General features: G+C 40.6%; 1 protein-coding gene across 3 annotated transcripts in view; it reads left to right on the top strand.

Moving 5' to 3' along the window:
* The first annotated feature begins 2,752 nt into the window (after positions 1-2,752).
* znf1035 (zinc finger protein 1035) overlaps positions 2,753-22,128 on the top strand; it is a 49,875-nt gene continuing 30,499 nt past the window's right edge. The window contains exons 1-2 of one of the 3 annotated variants that reach the window (XM_042229064.1): positions 2,753-3,016; positions 10,698-21,621. In XM_042229064.1, coding sequence (XP_042084998.1) covers positions 10,854-12,788 — 1,935 coding nt within the window. In that variant the 5' untranslated portion in view covers positions 2,753-3,016; positions 10,698-10,853 and the 3' untranslated portion in view covers positions 12,789-21,621. The other 2 variants (XM_042229065.1, XM_014340551.2) reach the window with 2 other exon arrangements.

Here is a 22,128-nt window from a genome sequence, read left to right as displayed (position 1 = left end):
GCACTGGCTTGGCCCTGGCTTATCGAAGAATAAAGAAAGCGGAAACAGCTGTTCAAATCCCCACAAGGCTGCCCGCTATGTTGATTGGAACGATGGAGTGAGCTGTGGCTTCTCAGAATGGGCTCATTAGACGCAGCATGGATGACATCTTGGAGAAGCTTGCGGCTGCTGTGAGTGCTGAGACTCTGACAACATCTGACAACATCTTGGAGAGGCTCACAGCTGTCGTGAACACTCATGCTCTATGAGCAAACTGGATAACATCTCGGTGTAGCTGGATAACATCGTGGAGAGGCTCACGGCTCTCCAACGGGAATGGTGAGGAACCAGTGATGGACATTAGATCAACTGTAAAATTGACATGCAGTGGTTCGGACTAAAGCAAGAACACCACCATTATTTCATGCGGCTACCATATCAGCGCCAGCTGCGGTCTCAAGGCTGGAGCTGAACATAACAAACAATTTCTCCCCTGATAACAAACTGTGTTTAGACTCTTCGTTCCAAACGCCCTTGTACACTTATCTCCAAGGCCGAGTCGGACCGCGGGTCTGGGCCCAGCGCTGGATGAATAGCTGCAGGGCAGGATGGCTGTGTCTGGCTTACTTCTCACCCCTTACCCAGCCCTGTTGCTTGTCACGTGCTTCATGATGTTGTGATGTGGACATTTATGTGCTCTTTGTGCAGAGGAGATTTTTTGTTTTCTGTTCTCATGCTGTCCCCCCATAGGAGCCCAGCATGAGTAGAGGTCTCTTTTTTTCGCTTCCTCAACTTGCCCATTGTATTGTACATTTCAGTGTTTTTCCATAATACCACCAGTCTCCGACCTGTCTCCCCATGTGATGTCTGTGTTGTGTATGCAAGGTCGGGAGGGGGATCCCGGGGGGGTCCCATTTTGCTGCAGGGCAACTTGGATGTGACAAATAAAGGCATTCTTGACTAAAAAGAGGACTTGCTGCCATCAATTGCAATCTCTGGTCAGGAGCCTCTGAAAGAAAATGAAACCAGAGAACAAGAAAAGGAAGATAAAGAGGACTCACCTGCATTGTCTTACAGGAATCTGTACAGACAATGCCTCCGATTAAGAATAAGAAGAAGCGGAACTGGCTGCTTCACCTTTTCACTTAAATGGTCTCAACATTATGTCCTGGAAATCATAGTTATATACAACTAAATTGTCAGTGAACATTTGAACCCCAGTCGGTCGAGACAGATGGCCACCCCTTCTTGGGCCTGGTTCTGTCGGAGGTTTCTACCTATTAAAAGGTAGTTTTTCCTCCCCACTGTCGCCAAGTACTTGCTCATAGGGGATTTGCGGGCTTCTCTGCAAATATGTAAATGGACGATTCGTCATCAAGTGAGGAATCATCCATTTAAAACATATTTGCCACTCATATTTAGTTGTATATAAATATGATTTCTGGAACACTAAGGCCAATTATAGACTAATTTGGACAATTGGAAACAAATAAATGAAAAAATAGGAAAAAATAGATGTCATTGTTTCATATAGATTGCAAATACGTCACCTTTTCTTTGTTACACTTGCAGTGCTTGTGGTCTTACATTCTTACGATTCTGTTCTTTTTATGAGAATGAAGGTAAAGATAAAGCCAAGAAACAAACAAATTTTCATAAGAAATCTTTTTTCTGCAATAAGGGAAATTAACACAGCAGTGTGTGTGTGTGTGTGTGTGTGTGTGTGTGTGTGTGTGTGTGTGTGTGTGTGTGTGTGTGTGTGTGTGTGTGTGTGTGTGTATTTCTGGTCCTTACACACAGTCAAAGCCAAACAAATCCCCCTCAATTGATGGTTAACAGACACAGGTCCAGTGGAACCCACTTCCACAAAGGGTCCACCTAATATGGCGGAACAGGAAGCATCAACCACATAGTAGTTATTTCAATAATTAAGCCATGAGCTATAAGTGTTCCCAAAATGTCCTTACCCTTGATTACAGACTGTGCTGATGTCCTGAAACAAATGGCAGTTGCATTAGATAACTACAGAGCACTTTATAAGCTGCTACTTTAATGAGCATTGGGGTTATTTGCATTCAGTGTTTCAGTGTTTCTGACACAGGGGAAACAAATTCTGTTGGCGATACCTATCTTGGCACCTTCGTTGTGCAGGTGAAGCCACAGGCAAGATATGCTTCATCATATTTTCTAGTCTTTGGCTTGGAAGGAAGTTGGTTTGGAAGTCTAAGGAGCTTGGAAAGAAAAGCGTCTGGACTTCGTTGCTTGAAGACGTTTTGCCTCTCATCCGAGAAGTTTCTTCAGTTCTAAGGGTCAATGGTGGAGAGTCCCAGAGGTTTGGAAGCATATTTGGCGATGTCTTATCTTTTGCTTTGCGTTTGTGTGGGAGTCTAAGCATTCTTTTTTTAATTCATACCATGCCCCCTGCAATGGCTCTGCCACCTCATCCCTCAGGAGGGATATTAAATATGTCGGACAAAGATTGTTAAGCTTGGAAAAAGAGGACAGCCCCAGAGAAAGATTCATGGATGTAAGGAAGGAGGTCATGGAGATGCTTGGTGTGAATGAAAAGGATGCTAGCGATATGGTGAGATGGAGATAGATGACGGAGTAGGCAGAAGAAGAAGTTTGATCTGGATTTACTAATATGGGAATGACTGGACAGCATCCCTTCTTCTTCTTCTTCTTCTTCTTCTTACAATTTTAACAGCAGCTTGCATCCAAACATGTTGCACTACTGCCATCTCCTGGGTTTTACTGTTACCTCACTTCCAAATCCTTAGATCCTCTGAACAGCGTCCCTCTTGAGATGCAGCTCATTACAAAAAATAAACAAATAAAATAAAACAGAAATGCTTGCTCTTTCGTCCAGACTCCAGATCAGCAGGTGGCGGTAATGCTCCGGTAAGCTGACTTCCAGCGCAGTAATGCGAAGAAGTAATCGCAGGAGGAGACACCTCGGCCTGCAGCACTCAGTAGCCCGACAGTGGTCTGAAGCAGGACCATGCAGGTGTGATTTGTTGCATTCTGTGATTTAATGGTAAGTCATGTCAAAGTTCACTGCTCGAGTGACAGTTTGAACACTAAGATTCCTTTATGGATATATATATATCGAACTGCAGTGCGTTTATACCACTACTATGAAGCGGCTAGCAGCAGTACCTCCTAGCGTTAGCTGTGTGGCTACAATGGTAATCCTCAGCTTTAGATGAAGGTAAAACATGTGTGTGGCTTTCCTCCACGCTTCTTTTTAACGTTGTTTTTTTTTCGCTCAGCCTTTGTCAGCGCATAATGTATTTTATTTTAGTATGGCTTTCACAAAGTATGCTAACGAGACGACAATCGGCGGCATACAGCTTCTTTGTAAACCGGTACTCTTAAGCTAAACCGTAAACAAATCTCTTTGTGTTTAATGGCGATGGATGATATTTTCCGAAGCTTGTTACTTGTAATGGGGGAAAACAAGAGGAACAAAATAGATTTGCACGGTGTATTTCTTTCATAATCTGCAAAATTTATGTTTTGTTGTTTTTTTGCAGTGTTAATTATATTGCTTCTAGGGCTGTATGGCCAAAATGATAATCATGACTGTTTTGATTAATATTTAGCACGATTGTTCCTTTTTTTTTAAGTGGATATAAATATTTTTGATTGTCAGGTAGATAACAGTGCTTTCACATCCACGTTGTGCAATATTGCCCTTACTGCGCAAGTTTTCACGTGAAAATGAAACTGATTCTCGGCTTTCACCTAAATGCTACTATTACACTGTGCTCCATTCCTTTTTCTCAAAATATCATTGCAGACTATCAGGCACTAATTCATCTGACCTGAATGCATCTTTCAGAAGCAAAATAGGAAAACTAAAAATGAATAAATAAATATGCTATCATGGAATGAAATCATCTGAGAAGAATTCAAGGCAGACTATGCAGAAACTTTAGTGTTTTAAAGGAAAAAAATAATTGCTTGAGGAGATAATGTCTTTTTTCCTAAAGCCTTTGTTAATCACTGTATTTATTAGACATGTAGCTTTAGCTGAAAGGATTACAACTGCATTGCTGATTTCAGTGGAAATGATTTCTATGCATATCTGAGCTGTTGTTTCCAGTAGCAACCATTGTTTTGTTTTTCCTGGCGTTCTTGCATTCATATATCTGCATCCTGAGTGTTTTCCACCTGTTAAATAGGTTAGTTCTCTTACTTTGTAGCACAAACACAGCTTAACAGCATTGTTTACATATTATGATTTGTTTGAATTTAATTTTTGTGTGTTTGTTTTTATATCTGTAGGAACATGTTTCACAATCCACTGTTCATCTTATAGCTATGTTAGATAATTATAGTAGGTTAAATCACTTGCTGCTCTCTGTCTTTCCATGCCTCAACCGCATGTTTCTGAAGTGAAAGCAATTTAATATCTGTATATATGCTGCTCAGTCATTGCTATATAACACAAAGTCAGTTTCACTTCAGAACTATCAGTCAGTTCAGTTAGGAAGCATAAAATATTGTGAATCCCTTTTATCTTCTTTGGTGTAAATGAAAGTGAAAATGGATGCACTGGACAGGCAGCAACAAGATAATCTGCAATAACAATGGTTTTGCCGTTGAGCAGTGTGTACATGTAACAGACTTCAAAGAAGTCACTTTCATTTGCTTCAAAGCAGGTGAAATTGATTCACAATGGTTGATGCTTCCTACCTGGACAGATGTAACGGTGTAAAATTTACATTAAATATAGAAAGAATTGCATTCGTGGGACTGTTGTTGTATGTAACCTAGGGCTGGGCGATATAACGAGTTTTTTAAAAATATCGATATATTTTTATACGAGATATAAGATGTGACAATATCCTTTATATCGATATATACGTTATAATTATAGTTGTGGAGCCATAAGTTTGCCTCTCTTTCGTCCACTTTTGTCTCTACGCAACGTTACTCCGCCTCGCCTCTCCTTCACTGAACACAACTCCCCCTCCTCCCCCATAGCTTCACCTGCAGGCAGCGACAAGATGAACACGGCAAATCTCCGTTAACGAGTTACTGCGCATCGCTCCGTGCGTGGGGCTGGACGGCGTCAACGTGTAACGGCTAAACGTCGAGCTAACCACGCTAACGAGCTAACCACGCTAACGCCATGCAGCCCACAGGGGCTGCACAGCCTAAAATCCTTTCATTTTCTCAAAAGTTGACAGCGCGCCTTATGTATGAATTCTGGTTGTGCTTGATGACCGCGAACCGATTTTATGTGGAACACGGCGCTCAGCAATCTGTCAAAAAATGTTTTAGTACAACTTTGGTAAGCTACGGAGCTGCACCGCTTGATGGATTGTCGGAGCATTACGGCTACCGAGGAGCCTCGCGGAGTGATACGCACTGTGCTTCAACGTAATATTACCGTATTGTGTGTGTATAAGGACCATAAATGGCACCTGAAGCGGATTTCAAACTCCAGGCTGTCGGTCACGCAGTAGAAGTTGGGAACAGAGCAGCTGTGAAATCTTTGTTATTATGCTCAGCGTCTGTTAGTTTACATTTTGACTGCACAATTGTGAGCTTTTTGTTATGGACAAAAACAACAGTTTTCTTTTATTTATGGAGCATTATTATTTAATAAATGCTCATAATTTATTTTTGAGTAGTTTTTTTCATGTACATCTATGCTGTATGTTAATAAAAGTGCCTGTGTGACATCTGGGACACAGCTTTGACTAAGAACTCTCTTTTTGTTCTTACTTTATGGCTTTAAAAAAATATCGAGATATATATCTTATATCGCCATCCAGCTAAAAAATATCGAGATATGAATTTTGGGTCATATCGCCCAGCCCTAATGTAACCAATCTAGGTACATGTTATCCACCTGATAGCTGATAAAAACAAGGTAAAAGACTTCCTAAACTGGGTAGCACTACATTACTTTGAACCAGTGGAAAATACACATGAAACTTTGACAAAGATCTTGGTGCCAAGATTGTGGTGTACTGCTTTTGATATATAATAGAGGCTGCACTGTCATCTGAGGTTACTTGTCTAACCAGCTCACTCGGGGTGCTTTGTTTTTGTCAGCATTGTCCTTTGTTGAAGATGTTTATTGATTATAATTTTACTGGTGGTGACAATCAAGTGTGCTTGTAAGGGAAGTAAGGCTGCCACGATTTGTCGACTAGTCACGATTACGTCGACTATCAAAATCGTCGACGACTGATTTAATAGTCGACGTGTCGTTTGAAGCTTTGTAAGATCGCAAAAGACACAGAAGTAGCAGGATTTAAGAGTGTAATAACGGACTGAAACAGAAGATGGCAGCACTGCATGTACAAGGATGCCAGCTGCCGTTAAACCCCGAAGAAGAAGAAGCAGCTGTGTCCCAGAATTCATAGCGCGGCCCAGCTTAGTTTCCAACAATGGCGGTAGCTAGTTAGTTTTAATATTACTCTTATTATTCTTTCTGGGTCACAAAATAAACGTTTAACATATTTTCAGGCGAGAATGTAGCTGTGTAAACCTCAAATATCGGCTCAGTTTATCAGGACACCACATATTTTCAAAAGCGCTCCGACGTTTTCGGAGACGTCTGTTACCCACTAGCTCGATAGCTAGCCGGGGGCTAGGTCACTAGCGCCGTGAGAACACCGGACTCCCGGCAAATTGTTTTCAAACCCACCGCCGTCTTTCGCGACTCAGGTTAAATATATATGAGTCACTTAGATAAATTAAAAATGTTGTTGTTTGGCTTTTTTTTTTTTTTTTTTTTTTTAGTATTTTATTTGTTCCTGAGTAAATCGGTTTGGCTGAGATTAAAGTTATAGTTTTTACACAGCTGAATAAACGTCAAGCAGACAGCTGATTATCAGAAGTGTGAGATGCTGGAGAATATACTCCGGTGTCCTGTTATATTTTAGATAGCAAGGAGTTTATTAAACTTTACCGAAACAATCTGCAAATTTCATTAAAATTGAATAAACTATCATCTTGTCTTTATTTTTAGTTAGCACCTTAAAAGCTTAAAGCTGTAAGCTAATGATAGTTATATAAGAGCAGATGCTGCTGGTGCAATAAGCTGTAGTTTTACATCCAGTGGATGATGATCTGATTAGTCGACTAATCGCATAAATAATCGGTGACTAGTCGACTATCAAAATAATCGTTTGTGGCAGCCCTAAAGGGAAGTAGGTTTTCATGAAAGCTGTTTGATTGTTTCTGATTCTAGACATTGTGGAGAAATTGAGTAAATAAAATACCCTTTTTGTGCTTTAGGTGTGCAAAATATAAGCAAATGTCAAATGAAAGCCAACAATATAGAGAGATTTCCCTGCCATTTAAAACCTGGGCACAAGGGGTGGGTGATCTGATCCGTGGTCCAGTCTTCCTACTGTGTGATTGCCAATAATGAATGCCATTCCCAGCAAAGTAGAGAATGGGATTAATGCTCACCAATTAAAGTAATATTATTTACCCTCAGTCCACAGCCCGTGGTGTAATTGAGCTTGTTTGAGTGAGGTTTTGTTTTTATACACAAATGAATGATTTAGGTTTCGTAATTAATATCCATTAGTGGGTAGCTATTAAATGAACATCTAAGACTGTATTAGAGCTTAACATTATCCTGATTCTACTAATGTATATTTTTTAAAACAATTTTTTAATAAAATGGCTCACCTGTCTCTTTACCCTTGCACTTTGCTCTCCCACACAGTCTTACACCAACAAATACACTTGATGAGAGGAGATTCTTACAATTATGAAATTCATTTCTAATCAAATTAACAGACAGAAAATGCCCAGCTTTTATTTATATATTTTTTCCCATTTGATAATGATGAACCAATTAAGCTGATCCACAATCGCCCATTTATTTCAAAGAAAGCAGGGATGCAGACTCTTGTGTCTTTTAGTGTCAGTTGTATGCAAAGATTAGATAAGAAAATACACCAAGTAAATAAAATTGCAATGAAGAACATAATGCTAATATTAACATAATGCCTTAATTGGGAATCAAGTACAAAATCACCTTCATTGGCAATTGTTCCCTGAGATCATTATCTAATGGCACAAACGTATTGAGCACAGTGGTTATATATTTTAATGAAGTGTGCATGTCCATTTTTGTGTTCATAATGTAATCCATAAGCATCTGTTGAAGATGCCAATACTTTGGGAAAAGGGTGAGCATATCTGTTTACTGCTAAAGAATGTAATTGTTAATTATATACAGGGTGAACATTCATAAAAAGGTGCTCTTTACTTAATTTCTGGAATATCGTCATGTTCATTTTTCCATTGCCTCTTGTTACCAGCTGAGCCTTCCCACTTAGACTGCTTCCAAGTTCTCCTCCCTGAGTGTGACCTAGATTCAGTGGGGCTTTTATTGTCGGTGGTAAGCTACAGTCTTTCTCTGGTGCAAGAGTGTGTGTGTGAAATGTTGACACAGACACTGTAAAGTGCACGCAAGTGGGGTGACTGTCACTGTAATGTAGTCTTGGGTGGTTCCAGACTGTGTTAAGTACAGTGTTTGCTGGTCCAGAAAGGGAACTGTTCTGATTGAGCAACAGTATGACAATATCTCTTTGCTTCTCCTTATAACTGCAGTGTTTCCACAAGGTAAGTGTTAGTTACCAGTAACCGGCTCGAGTAAAATAATGAGCCAAAAACCAGAGGTTTTTTTACCATCCTGAGAGCATGGATCTTTTAAAGTTAAAAAAAAAAAAGTTGTTTTTTTACTTGTGAAAGTAAAAATTAAACAGTAGGAAGTAGCTATAGATAGGGTTGAATTTAGTTATAAATATAAAGAAGTTCATTTTTACGTGTGAAACTTCGTGCTAGCTGTTGTGATGCTTGAGCAAAGTTACCTAAGTGGTCACTTTGAGAAAACGGAAACTAAATAAATAAAAGTGAACATCATAAGGGACTGGGCAGTTGTGTTTTTAGATGCTGTTTTTTAATTGGAGCATTTGCAGCCCAGTATGACCGTCAGGACATTATGAAACTCCAATAATGTGAGCTACTTCTGGGAACATTTTCTCTTTATTCAGATACTTAACAGTATCAGCCACTTGGTGTACTTGTCCTTAGTTATTCCCATTTTGTTGTTGGGTAACATGAATCCAGGTGTTACACTAAATATTGAATTAGTAGCTTCTGTTAATTTTAATTTGGTAATGACAAAGGCATTTAATTTAAAGTGCCTCTGCTGCATCAAGGGCAATGTCCAGTCTGCCGAGTAAGGTCTGCACTGGTGTCAAGATGGGTCTAGATTGATGAAATGATGTCTACTTGATCATCATGTAAGATACTGTTATTCAACAAGATGAGGGCTGGAACTTGGAATTCTAAAAGGGCAGATGGAGAAACTCAGTGACAGGCTATAAGCGACAGGCTAAGGCTATAGGAGCCAGTTGAGTTGGTTTGGGCATCTGACAAGGGTGTCTCCTGGGCAAGGTGTTCTGGGCATGTCCCACCGGGACGAGGCCCCGGGGAAGACCCAGGACACGCTAGAGAGATTATATCTCTCAGGTGGTTTGGGAATACCTTGGTATTCCCCCGGACAAGCTGGAGGAGGTGGCTGGAGAGAGGGAGGTCTGGGCTTCTCTGCTTAGGCTGCTGCCCCCGCGGCCCTGGCCCAGATAAGCGAAAGAAGATGGATGGTCCTTACCAGACTTTCTTTCTTGTGTCTGTGAATACTGCAGCACCACCCATAGCAGACCTTTCCTCTACTGACCCCCTCCAGTCGCTGGGAGTGTGGGATGTCTATTCCCTGCTGGTTGGTGCTAGGTTTAATCAGTTGAAAAGAGGGGGCTGCACCTAAAAGTCACGGGTGCCCATAGTTTGCATGGAAGAAACTGACTTGTCTCACCATTAATTCTCCAAAATGTAGTAAAACTTAAAAAAGTGAAAAGCGAACCAAAAAAACGAAAATGTTTGCCTTAAAAACTAAAAGTTCCCCCTTTATGAAATGCATTTGCAGCAAAAGGGTATAACTTCTATGAATACAAGCCGAGGCGGTCACACTCAGTATCACTGCTTGTGGAAGCACTTTGAATTAGTTTGCAGAGGAGTTTGTGTCTTATATGCAGACAAAAATGATCACATAAGGTTTTCAGCACTGTACCCCTTTTTGTGACCAATTTCACACCTGCAATCACCAGCAACCACTAACAACTTGTTGGAGAATACACATTGTTCTGTCAGGATAGGTGGTTGCGAGATGGTCACAGACCAGCCACTAGGCCTGTGTCACTGGGGACTTATTCAGACAGCTTTATCCGATAGACTGATTGACTATAGCCGAGCTCTGAAACATTTTCACAGTTAATGCACAGTTAATTGGTAATTGTGCTCTGAACTGCAGATGCCCCAGATGATTGGTCATTTCTGTTACATGTCTTTGAAGTCTACCTGAAAGACGCATGCATAGTTGGTGCATTATAATGCAAGTCTCAGTGGTAGAGTTCACGTGTTTGACCAAAAAAACTGTCACACACATGGATGCTGACACACTGTCTGACACAACTTACGTCATTTGGACCTTACCGGATCTATGGATACAGAAATTATAATAGGTTTTAGGCATGTTAAACCTCTATTGATCATCGTTTTTGCCTAGTGTAGATCATGGGAAATGAATGCTGACTTGCACTACTTGTCATACAGTTTGAATTTTAAACAAACTTCGGAGTCAGTTGTTTCGTAATACTTTTCTTTCATCCCTCCAGGTCCTAATCCAGCATGGAAAAGCAGAGGAGTCAACATGCATCTTGTGAAACACATCTTTTTCGAATACCAGGGTTTTGAGCAAACCCACTGATGGCCACATGGAGATCAATTTTCTTGGTGCCTGGATAGTTTTACTTGTACATACCGGTTAAAAAATGATGCCATCTGTACATGGACAAAATCATTTCATAATGGAAAAGCAGAAGTCTGGGAACAGTGCGTCTTCAGGCAATTCAGCCGCAGACATTAACTTCATCTGCACTGAGTGCGGTGATGGATTCAGTCAGTACGCTAATGTATTGGCACATATGGCAGTTCATGGACCTTTGGAGTCATTTTCCTTTGATGGCTCATCCAATGGATTTGAAGTCCCCCGAGAATATGTGCTACAAGAAAATGGTACACTGACAGTTGTGAATGGTTTGACACAGTCACATTCTCCTTTGAAGCCAGTATCTCCTGGAGTTTTGCCATCACATTCACATTTCCCATCCTCTGTAAGGCCAGTATCTCCAAACGTAAAATCGCAGCCTGCTCCTCACAAAGAGGTATTCAGGCCAAGGCCGTCTGATATGAACTCGGACAAGTCTCGCCAGGGACATTACCGCTGTGAAATATGTAATAGATCATTTAATAGCTTGCAGAGTTTACATCGTCACCAGCAATATCGAAACACAGAACGAGGATACAAATGTACTTTGTGTTGCAAAATCTTTGAAGATAGGCAGGATCTCAAGAGACATCTCCATGACCACTTAAATGAGAGGTTTCACTGCTGTCGTCTTTGTGGTAAGCGATTCCTGAAAGCAGATGCCCTGAATGCTCACCAGAAAGAAAATCACCCTATTTCCAAAGGTATAGCTCTGGGTAAATCTGAGAATAAACAGGAAAAAAAGCTTGAGAAAACATATCCTTGTAAGAAGTGCAAACTGAATTTTTTCTGGATGTCAGATTTCCAGACACATTCCCTCTACCATTGCAAGGGGAAAGAGCCTGATGCTTTATTTGCATCTGAAATCGAAATTGACATAAATTCTAAGGACCTACACAATGCGCAACTTGAAAACTGCCATAGTAATGGCACAGCGATTGAGATGCAGAATGGGGAGACTAAAATCTTTAGGCATTGTAGCGATGACTATGACTACTCTTTCAGAAAATATAGATGTGGTTTATGTGGGGATCATTTCCAGAAGTTAGCAGCTTTAAAGGAACATCATCTCACACATCAAACTCAGGAGGAAATTGATCAGATGAATCAAGAGTCCCAAAAACCTTTAAAGCAAAGAGTCCAACCTAAAGCCAGACGTAGAAGAGGGGGTAATCCAAATGGAAAGCTCCATCCGTGCAAGCACTGTCATCGTGTCTTTAATCATTCTAGTAGTTTGTCCCGGCACATGAGATATCATAAAGGTACAATGCACACATGTGTATTTTGTGGTAGGCATTTTCCTCAGCGCTGCGATTTGAGGAGACATGTAGTCATGTATCACAAAGCTGAATTGGATAAGAAGCCAGGTTTAAAACACTTGTACACAACTCCACCAAAAGGTCCTCCATACACTTCTCTTAGTAATAGTGAGAAAAACATGAGCCTTGCTAATGAAAACACCAAGAGCTCTTCTGACTATGAAGCTGTAGCTTCACCAGAACAGAATCAAAATGATAAACAATCAGGAAAAGCAGGTAGAGTTAACTACAAGTGCCAGGAATGTGGAAAGAGATTTGGGCTGTTATGTGTGTACCAACGGCACTTGCGTTACCACAAAAAGGAACCCAACAAGTGTCCCCAGTGTCCAGCTCAATTTAGGAATTCCTCATCCCTTGAGCTTCATCTTCAGAATCACCCAAGCACTGAGGAAGTGGGCGATGCTGGACAAACATCTCATGGCACTGGTACTAGTGTGGATGTTGTCTTGGAAAAGGGTAATGCAGAGGACATAGAGGATGACTATATGGACCATACTCAAAATGATAAAGGAAGTTCTTCAGAGGCTGTCTATGAGTGCACAGAGTGTACTGAGACATTCTCATGCTTGGAGACGTTCCTTCAGCATCAGACTTCTCATGGTTCAGAAAACAATGGGTAACTATCTTGTCAGACGCATTTTTCATTATTCCTGCCAACAATTAAGCTGTAGGGAGTTGAGTCTTTTTGACTTTAGAATGCATCTAATTGGATAACTCTAAATATGGACTGTAAAGTTTGTTTGTGTTGGTCATTTTATATAAGTACTTTTATACATTTTTCGTTGGCATGCCATGAAAATTATGTTTGGTGAATTTCAGAGATTAAACTTGGAAATGAAGCACAAGTGGAGACCATACCAAATCCGTTCTTTATTAAAATCATTGTGAAAATGGGTTACAAATGCAGTGTTTGCGTGTGTATGGCTAGAATGCATATTTATTTCTATTTTTCTGTCTCAAACTATTGTTACAGTTGAAAGTAAATATGTTGTTTTCTCCATTGTATTTTTAATGGTTACCTATGCTGTCAGTGTAAGTCAAATTGCTGCATTCATCTTTTACTATGTAACTTTTTTAAATATTTTAAATCTTATGCATACTTCTTTATTTTGAAAGGATTGCATTGTCATTTAGTAGGGTAATTGTGCCAATAAAGTTGTACCAAGAAACAACTTAAGATTCTGTTTTGCTCTTCAAAAAATCTGTAGTTATGTTTTTCTTTTTTTTCTTTTTTTTGCATTAACATAAGATAAGAAACCACTTCTGTTGAGGAAATATCGACACTTGTCTTTCTTTGGTTGCAATCTTTGATAGTCAAAAAAGTTATTAGTTGACAGCAGGTCACAGTGCAGTGTTAAAACTAGGGATGTGCCTGGCTACTTTAAGTAGAAGAACATGAAAAATCAGGCAAACTAATCTTAAAGTAACAAAACACTCAAACTGCCAAAACTGAGCATAATTAAAGTTAACCATTGTGCTGACAGTTGGTATGGTTTAAGAACCATTTAAAGCTGTTAATCACATTGTTCACAACATTGCATATATATTTTAACCAAGTACTCTGTCACAGATTTCTGTATAATATATTTAGCTACATCTCCAGTAAGTATGTTGTCCCATGGTTGGAGGTACTCCAGTCTGGTAGTCCTTTTTTGGCTTTGTCCCAAGTGCTAGTTGAGGTGGCCCTCCAGAGCAGAGTTCCACCAGCTATTATCATTGAGCTGAGTCAGTGTGACCATTAGAAGAAACACCTTTGTAAGAGGCAGCTGAATAATATGAAGGACCTCAACAGCAGTAGTCTGGTCGGTCTGTAGGTAGACAAGTGCAAGACTTAAAAATGAAGGGGCAAGGACTAGCTAAAAAAGCACAATAGACACAACAGGGAGTGCAGTGTTGAAGATTTAAAAGGCCCATTATGGTTATTGCACTGGTCATGTCGCATGCAAATGTTGATGCCACTATTTAGTCCACTACTGAGAGCGCAGGTACTTAGTATTCTGAACCATAGGTATGGCCACTCACACAAAACCTCTACATCAGTGCCAGTATAGGAGTAGAAGTTGTTGAAATCAGAAACAACAAAACTGCAGATTTTTCTTTGTAAAGTCTCATCTTCTTAATGTCATGTAAGACCTGGGAAACTCTGAGCTTCTGCACTGATGGCGATAAAAACTGACACAATCATACACTCATGGTTTTTGTCAATCGATATACAGTCACTTGAGCCATGCGCCGTTATTCAACGACAGCAACACTAGGGTATAATGGGGCCCTAAGGTGATGTATCAAGCCTAGAGCAGGTGCTTGCTTGTGTTTTTAGGTGGGAAGGTATGGTGTACTCTGCGTTTGTACCCCATGATCAATCAGGTCACAAAATTTTATTCTAATGTCCGGGCCCATTGATGGTGGAACATTTGGCAAAAATCACCTGAACGGTGGTGCATACCATGGATAAGCCGATGGCACACTAAAATTTCAATCTGAGAATTCAATCTTCGCACACTACTTGCATGTCAAATTAAGAGCATCATGATGTTTTTTTTCCACTTCCCCAAAATGCAATTCAAGTTGAAGGGCAACTGGTCTGACAAAGGTCCTGTATGAATCACAGATGCACCAGTGGGAAACTAGTAATTGTTGATTCTTGCAGGAGCACTGTAGGTTGCAGTACTGTAGCTGGGTTTATAAATGGTATAACTTCAAGTTATACAAATCTTTTAACTGCGTGAGAGGTGACGCACTCTTTGTTATTGCTATGGTAAGCCATCCATTGCCAATCTATCCACAATTCACTAGAATCTCTACTCTTACAATATTGATCAGAAATAAGTGAAACTTGCACACATAGGGAAATGGGGGTTTTATGGATCAGCGGCGGGAGCGTGTTGGCAGTCAGACTATCTACATGCCTACCTATGGTACAGCCGATCTTTTGGCTACTCTTGCTTGTACTGTTGTTGGTCCATCAGCCTACCACAGAGAAAAGTGGAGTTATATAAACAACTGTAGAGCTTCTCCATAGGCAAATGTGTCAGCAAAAGACGGGTACAGTAGCAGCCTTGGTCACACAGGTCTAGAGATTGGACAGAGACCCCGTGGAAATCTCTGGTCACAAGGGAAAGATGTCATCCCCAACCAGTTGCCAATTGGTTGTTGGAGGTTAGTGGCTGGCAACAGGTGAAAATGGTCACAAAATGGGTGTTGTACCAAAAAAAACACTTGTGAATGCTTTGTTCACACGCAGATTGCCTGTAATTTCCAGTGATTTGTCAACACTCACTATTTACTTTCCAAGTGGTAGTGCCAATTTCATGCTACGGACTGCCAGTAACTTCTAGCAAACACTTTGATCATAAAATGAATGAGCTACTATGTCATTGATATTCTGATTCTAAATGTATTCCTCTTCCATAGACAGTAACAGTAGTGAAGAGCACTTATCCTTAGTGGTTAGTTGCAGTTTGTGTTTGCTTTTTATTGCATTTACCACGTTTAGCTTCTCAGGCAATAGTTTGCCTCCAAGACGCACCCTAAAGAGGTTTGAGCCGCCTTGTTCTTAAGTGCTAGGCCTCACTGGCTTACACAGCAGTATAAATATTGCCAATCTCAAATAGTCCAATTCTTGTTGTGAATATTCATCTGTTTTCAAAGCCCTTGAAAAGTAGAAGCTACACATAGAAGGAAAAATAAGTATGATCCCCACTCTCTTTTGAAAAGCCATGGACATTAGCGTTAATAACTTCAGGGGTTAGACTGTCAGTCACTCAGATACTTATTATCTTAACAACACAGAGGAACATGCTCACCAATCTTTACATCGCTTAATTCTCAGGAACAATTTGGTACCTTGATTCACATACTGGTAATGGATGCCCAGAGACGGGAAGTCCTCTGTGTGCTGTGATTGACTCTGGGTTGCTTTTAGAGTAATCATGTTGACTTTCTCATCGGGCCTTGGACAGAATGATCAAAATGGCTAATTTTGCCTATGAACTTTTACGCTGGGCACTTTGTCACCTAACCATATTTAGATGAATTCTTCATCTAGTTAAAACTAAATTGTGAACACATCTTTTTCACGAGCATGACAGCACATCCCCAATTTACTACAAAATTAGACCAATACTCAACTACAAATGAAGGACATTCTGAATTTGAGCTCTGGACATGAAGCCTTGGAATAGAGTTGTGATCCTGTCACAAAGAATGTATTAATGGAAGACGTACCATTGTAGAGATGGATTATAAATGTTGATTAAGTTTACCAAAATTCCTTGTACATAAGACAAGACCAGTATGAGATCTCTAAAGAAAATTGTAAGTCATACAATGTCTTTTTGTCTGACTGTTTAGACTGGGAGGTGTACAAGCAAATCCAAATTCCACTTATCCTTTGATTAATTGAATGTTGGGCGATCAACTATGTTCTGTACTTCAGCTGTTATTATCAAGCATCTATCTGTGTTGACCCATAGAATCCTTTCTGTGTCTGCACGTTATTGTAAGTAGGTCAACTCATTCTTACAGCCCCAAGGAACTAGGAAAGGCTCAGAACTACAGATAACTTGTAATTTAGTTTTAGATATGTTGTCTGTAAATTATGAAAGACTTTTATCTTAGTAGTGAAGTTTTTAATGGGCACAATTAAAACTGTCACTTTATTTATAGTAATTAGATTATGAAACCTGAACATATCCATTAGGTCGATTCAAGAAAGCATTGTGCTGGTCAGTGTCAAGAAATGTACCATTTAGGCTTTGGCTTTTGCACCATCTGCACAGGCTGTGTAGATGGCGTCACTGCTGTCTGACGTCCCTATCCAACCCATACAGTCCTGATATCAAGTATGTATGGTCAGTCACTTTTTAAACACATGCTGCGTTCACAGCAGCAATGGTCCTTCACTGTACATATTGGCCCGACTAGGGTGTAAAACATATCTATCTCCTATACCGTTCTCAAACTTTAATACAATAGGAAGTTTTTAATCCTGCAAATGTTATGCAGTCTCTCACTCGCCTTCCACACACACAGGAGTAGGAAGAAAGAAATTCAGTCCTGGACATATCCCTCAGGACCAGTCTGAAGGGAGGGTGAAATGTGTGGTCATTGAAGGCTAATAACACTATATCCAGCAAGGGTAGGGTCAGCACCCTCAACACCAACCAACAATGGACAAACAGAGAAGAACATTAAAGACTGCAGTTTTTCACAGTCTTATCAGATCAACAGTGTGGTAGCCCAATTGGATTTGTTCGGGTATGCCTATTGGCTAGTACATCACTGTACCCACAACTAAGCCCATATAGACGACTGAACCCATTGTCTCTTATGTGCTTGCTGTAACTGATAAGACTTCATCTAAGAAGGAGCTGGTTAAATTTCTATTACATTGCTATGTTTCTGGCAAATATTTCCTTTAAATTCAATAACCACTGTCAAGAGACATGGAAAAGACTGACATATATAGCTGACTACATAGTAGAATTACCATCTATGCATTTTCTTAACGACTTGTGTGTTGAAGCCTATCGTGTGTCACGGGGCTGGAAGTAGGGCCTGGACAGTCAGGGCTGAAATAGAAAGACAGACAACATCCACTCTCACATTCACATCTATAGCCAATTTAGAATCACCAGTAAACCTAAAATTCATGTCTTTGGACTATGGGAGGAATCCGGAGAAGAGAATACACACAAACAGACACCCCATCTGGGCAGTGAATTCAAACCCATACCTTCTTTCTTTGAGGCAACATTTCAAAGAGCTGCTTGTTTTTCTGGTCTTTCTGACCAAAGTTCTCTACACTAGCAACCACATTTGGGTATATACTCTAAAGCACTTTATTATGTTCACTTAATCTCTTATACAACCAACTTTAAATCACTAATTAGCCGAATATGCATGTCTTTGGACTGCAAGAGGAAGTTGGAGCAACTACACAGGCACAGGGACAAGTGGCAAACTTAATACAGCACGGTTCCAATCGAGCAGGAGATTTGACCCAAAACCTTGCTTCCGTGGGACGATGCCAACTACTCCACCACTGTCAAAGCTGTTTAAAAAATAATCAAGGGAAATACATGGACCGAGCTGACGTCTATTAGCTAAAGTTCTTGACAGTCCCTGTCCTTAATGCACACCATGTATTTTAAACTGGTGCCTCACACCGAGCTTTACTTATTAGTAAGTAATTGTTAAGCTGAAAGGCCAACATGTGTCCAATCTTACGGAGTGTGCACTCGGGAAACATAGTCAGTGGCGTTGTATGACCTTGAGGAATGTCGAGCTAATTAACCATTGTCATACAGTCTAGGCCTGTATGACTGGGTCCTTATTTATTTAATCCTAGACTGCATCATTACTGTCAAAATAGTGGACAAGCCATGTGGTTGGTGATCACATGTCTGCAAAACCTCAATAGGTGTTTTGCACTTTTTAGGATTTTCCGCCAAAGTGTACATAAATGACTTGGGGTTTAAGAGTTGGCATTCATGCAACTGATGTCACCAGCACAAAATTTCAGTACCCATTTTGCTTCACTTCTTGGGGGTTGTCCCTTTTCTTCATATACACTCTAGGGATTTGACCAGACATGATTTTCACCCATTGACAGATGGGAAATAGACTCCCACTGGTAAAGAAAATGGATCGATGGGTGGAAGTTACTAATAAAACTGTATGACAAGGATTTAATACCACAAAAAGTATCTATGATATATTTATCATTTAAGGGCTGGACTTTTTTTGTTGTTGTTGTAGGAAAGTGGGGAAAAAAATCATCTGGGCAAGTGCATGCCAATTATGTTGCAATACCAATTGCTACCACCGTGCTAATATGGCTCCATGTTCCAGTGCTTTGTCGGGCTTGTTCCAAATTGCACTTATTCTTATGGCAGCCAGTCACTGACCCTCGTCTGATCACTTCTGCAACAAACTTATCAGTCACAATCACATCTTTAGAAAATGCTTGTTAGTTTATTTTTAAGTTCTCAACTTAAGGAACCAATCTGCTTGACAGATTATCAGTAAACATTAGATCCCCCCATCACCCCACCCAGCGTTGCAGACACATAGGGGTGTGCCTTTCCAAGTTGTGTCATTTTCCAAAACTGACAATGCAATAACTTAGGACTGCTAATTTATGGGAAAAACCATAATCTCAACTATTTTGGTCACTGTCCTGATCTTGTATTATTAACATAATTATTCATTGACTTTGCAAACATTGTTTCCAAGTTTAACCTAAAAAATGTGACTTTTATAGGGTATATCCAGAAACGTTTAATACAATTCAAATGAAAAACATTAAAGTGGTGAAAAAAAATATTTTTAGGAAGTGGGTGACACAGGGTTATCCAGTAGGAAGTTTGGCCCAAACTAGTTGGTGTTTCTGTAAAGTCACAACAAACATTGGCCTCTGCCCTCCTGGAGCTTCTACCACACAATGTGTGTGCTGGCAGATGGGGATAAAGAAAGGCCTAGACAATAACTGACTCATGTTGCTTGGAAGAACTGCACAGTAGCCTCTGGGAGAGCAAAGGAGAGCCAAAGCAAACAGCAAATGTACACCTCAGTTGGGCACTGTTGAAAGGGACCAGCTGAGAGACCCTTAGGGACAAGCATTATGGTCCTTTTACAGGTTCACTTTGAGAAATCTTAAGCTGAACTGAACAGAGATTGATTTGGGGTTTTAGAATGGGGTGAAAGAACAGAACTCTTAATGGGTGTGCTTGATTTACTAAAATATATATATTTTTAAAATAACATTTTATCACCATTTTCTTGTTTACATAATTACTGAAAGCCAAAATCATATTTGAAAATTAAAATCCATGCCCATTTTAGACAGCATTTGCTCAGATATGTGGAAATATGAGACGGCAGATATAACTGAGGTATCTCTCCTCATTTCCCATGGTATTCCCACCACTTTCCATGCACATGAACAAGCACAGCGTCACAAAACCCCTCCAGGCCAGAGAAATGGAGGTGGGTGGTGGGGTTTCTTTATCCAGATTGGCTTTTTATGGACAGTCTTGGGATTTGAGCCGATGACCCAAGAGCCACAGGTATACTGACTGGGAAGACTTTTATTAAGTATGGTTTTTCTACCATTTCAGACAGGATCAGTTTAGTTTTCCAGAATAGTAGGAAATTACATAACATAATCCCCAGAAAGTCATGCAGGAGAAGATAAATATCTATGGGGCAAACCTTGACATTAGGGAAAAAAACTAAAATGGTCAGATCTCCACTTTCTGATATTTCTAGATTGAATCCCACATGACAAACAGTGATCTAACGAATTCCATATCAGTGGAGCCTTTTCTTGCTGCTTGGGGGTGTAAAATCTGGTCAGAAACAGTTGAACATTAATTTGCAAAACTTTTGTAGTACACATTTAATTTCATCGAATGACTTATGGTTAATTATCCAATTAACTGCCTATTCCTTAAAAGGTTCATATGTTAGGAGCATGAGAGCACCAGTAAAATAGCCCAATGTCTGGTCACACTGTTATCAGACTGATCCACGAGCTCCTGTTCAGTCTTTTGAACATTTTTTCCCTCCTATGGGAACTGGTTCTCATGTGCCTCCTCAGCCAAAGGGTTTTTTTTTTCTTTTTTGTCTGGCTCACCAGCAGAAGAAGAGGTGGCGCCATTTTGTGTGCAAGTCTTGCACACAAAATGGTTGTATGCGACTTGTTAACCCTTTAAATACCAACCACATCCTGCACAGCAGACAAGTAGGCACATAGGTCTGAGTGCCCAGATAAGTTTGGTGATGCTCGTGCAACATCAGCAGAGTACTGAAACTGCACAGGGGAGCAGGAAAGCCCCACTGAGGACTTCATTAATGGGCGCAGTCACCGTCAGCGCAAGAGGTACAGGGTGTTTGTTACAGCACGTAGGGAGCGCAGGAGCAGCAGCTGCAGCAGCACGCAGAGAACCGCAGCGCGGTCGCCCGGAAGAGATCCTCCTACCGCCCAGCCAGACTCTGAGAGCCATAGAACATGAAGGGGCGGGCTCAATTGGATTCCCCGCACATTGTCATTGGTTGTTAGCAGATATTGTGTAACATGCGCAGAATTTCGGGCACACTGTCCGTAATTGCGCAAATTCAGATAATGGAGGCGGATCTAGCACTGCTATCATCGACAAAGCGAGCTGTGCTGCAACGGACTTAAAATAAAACGCTTTAGTGTCTTTGACTGAACAACCTCCATTAGCTCACTGAAAGGAAAATAGAAAGATTATCCTGACGGTATTGCACAGGAAGACGGAAGACATCGACAAGGAGGACTGCCGCTTTCTCTTTACACTGGCAAACAAAGCCGATGCTTCAATGGGAGCCTGTTGAGTGGTTGTTACAAGACGGGACATGTAGCTGATAAACCACAGGGGAAGAGTGGCTGTGATGCACGCACGACCAGCGCGAAGCTTTGATCTGGTAAGGGGGTCGTGCTAAAGACCATCCGCGGCGTAGCCATTAGCTGTTGGGTGCCAATGCTAGCTAGCACGGTGCTAGGCACTAAGGTAGCTACTGTCAGAACATCGGCTATCGTCAATGTAAAATTAACAGACACGTGGCTGGAGTCGAGAGCCGCACCGCTGCCCTATTCGTGGTTTTGTTGACCCGAATGCATCACAGCGCTTTGTTTTGGTCTGCACTCTTGCGTCCAGGCTCGCTAAAAAAAAAATAAATCAGTGTCTAACATCAGGGCAAGAGGAGCACAACGATTTCAGATGGTCACACAATAAATGATGTAAAGCGCTAATCTGTCTAACCCAATTTAACAGAAAATAGCCTGTACACTGGAGCTGTTTTTGTACTCTTAAGTGTGGGCTCGTTAATCTAAAGGGTCATTAGTAATATGCATAATAAACCCATGTGGTAAAACACATCTATATATTGCTTTACCTGCCAGTGGTTCATTAGAGCTCAGGCTGCTGTTGG

The sequence above is a fragment of the Haplochromis burtoni genome, unplaced genomic scaffold (genome assembly GCF_018398535.1).
Source record: "Haplochromis burtoni strain Fernald_Lab_line unplaced genomic scaffold, NCSU_Asbu1 Contig_376, whole genome shotgun sequence".
Classification (NCBI taxonomy): domain Eukaryota; kingdom Metazoa; phylum Chordata; class Actinopteri; order Cichliformes; family Cichlidae; genus Haplochromis; species Haplochromis burtoni.
Note: the sequence above shows the minus strand (reverse complement) of the source record. Positions and strands in the feature narration are given on the sequence as shown.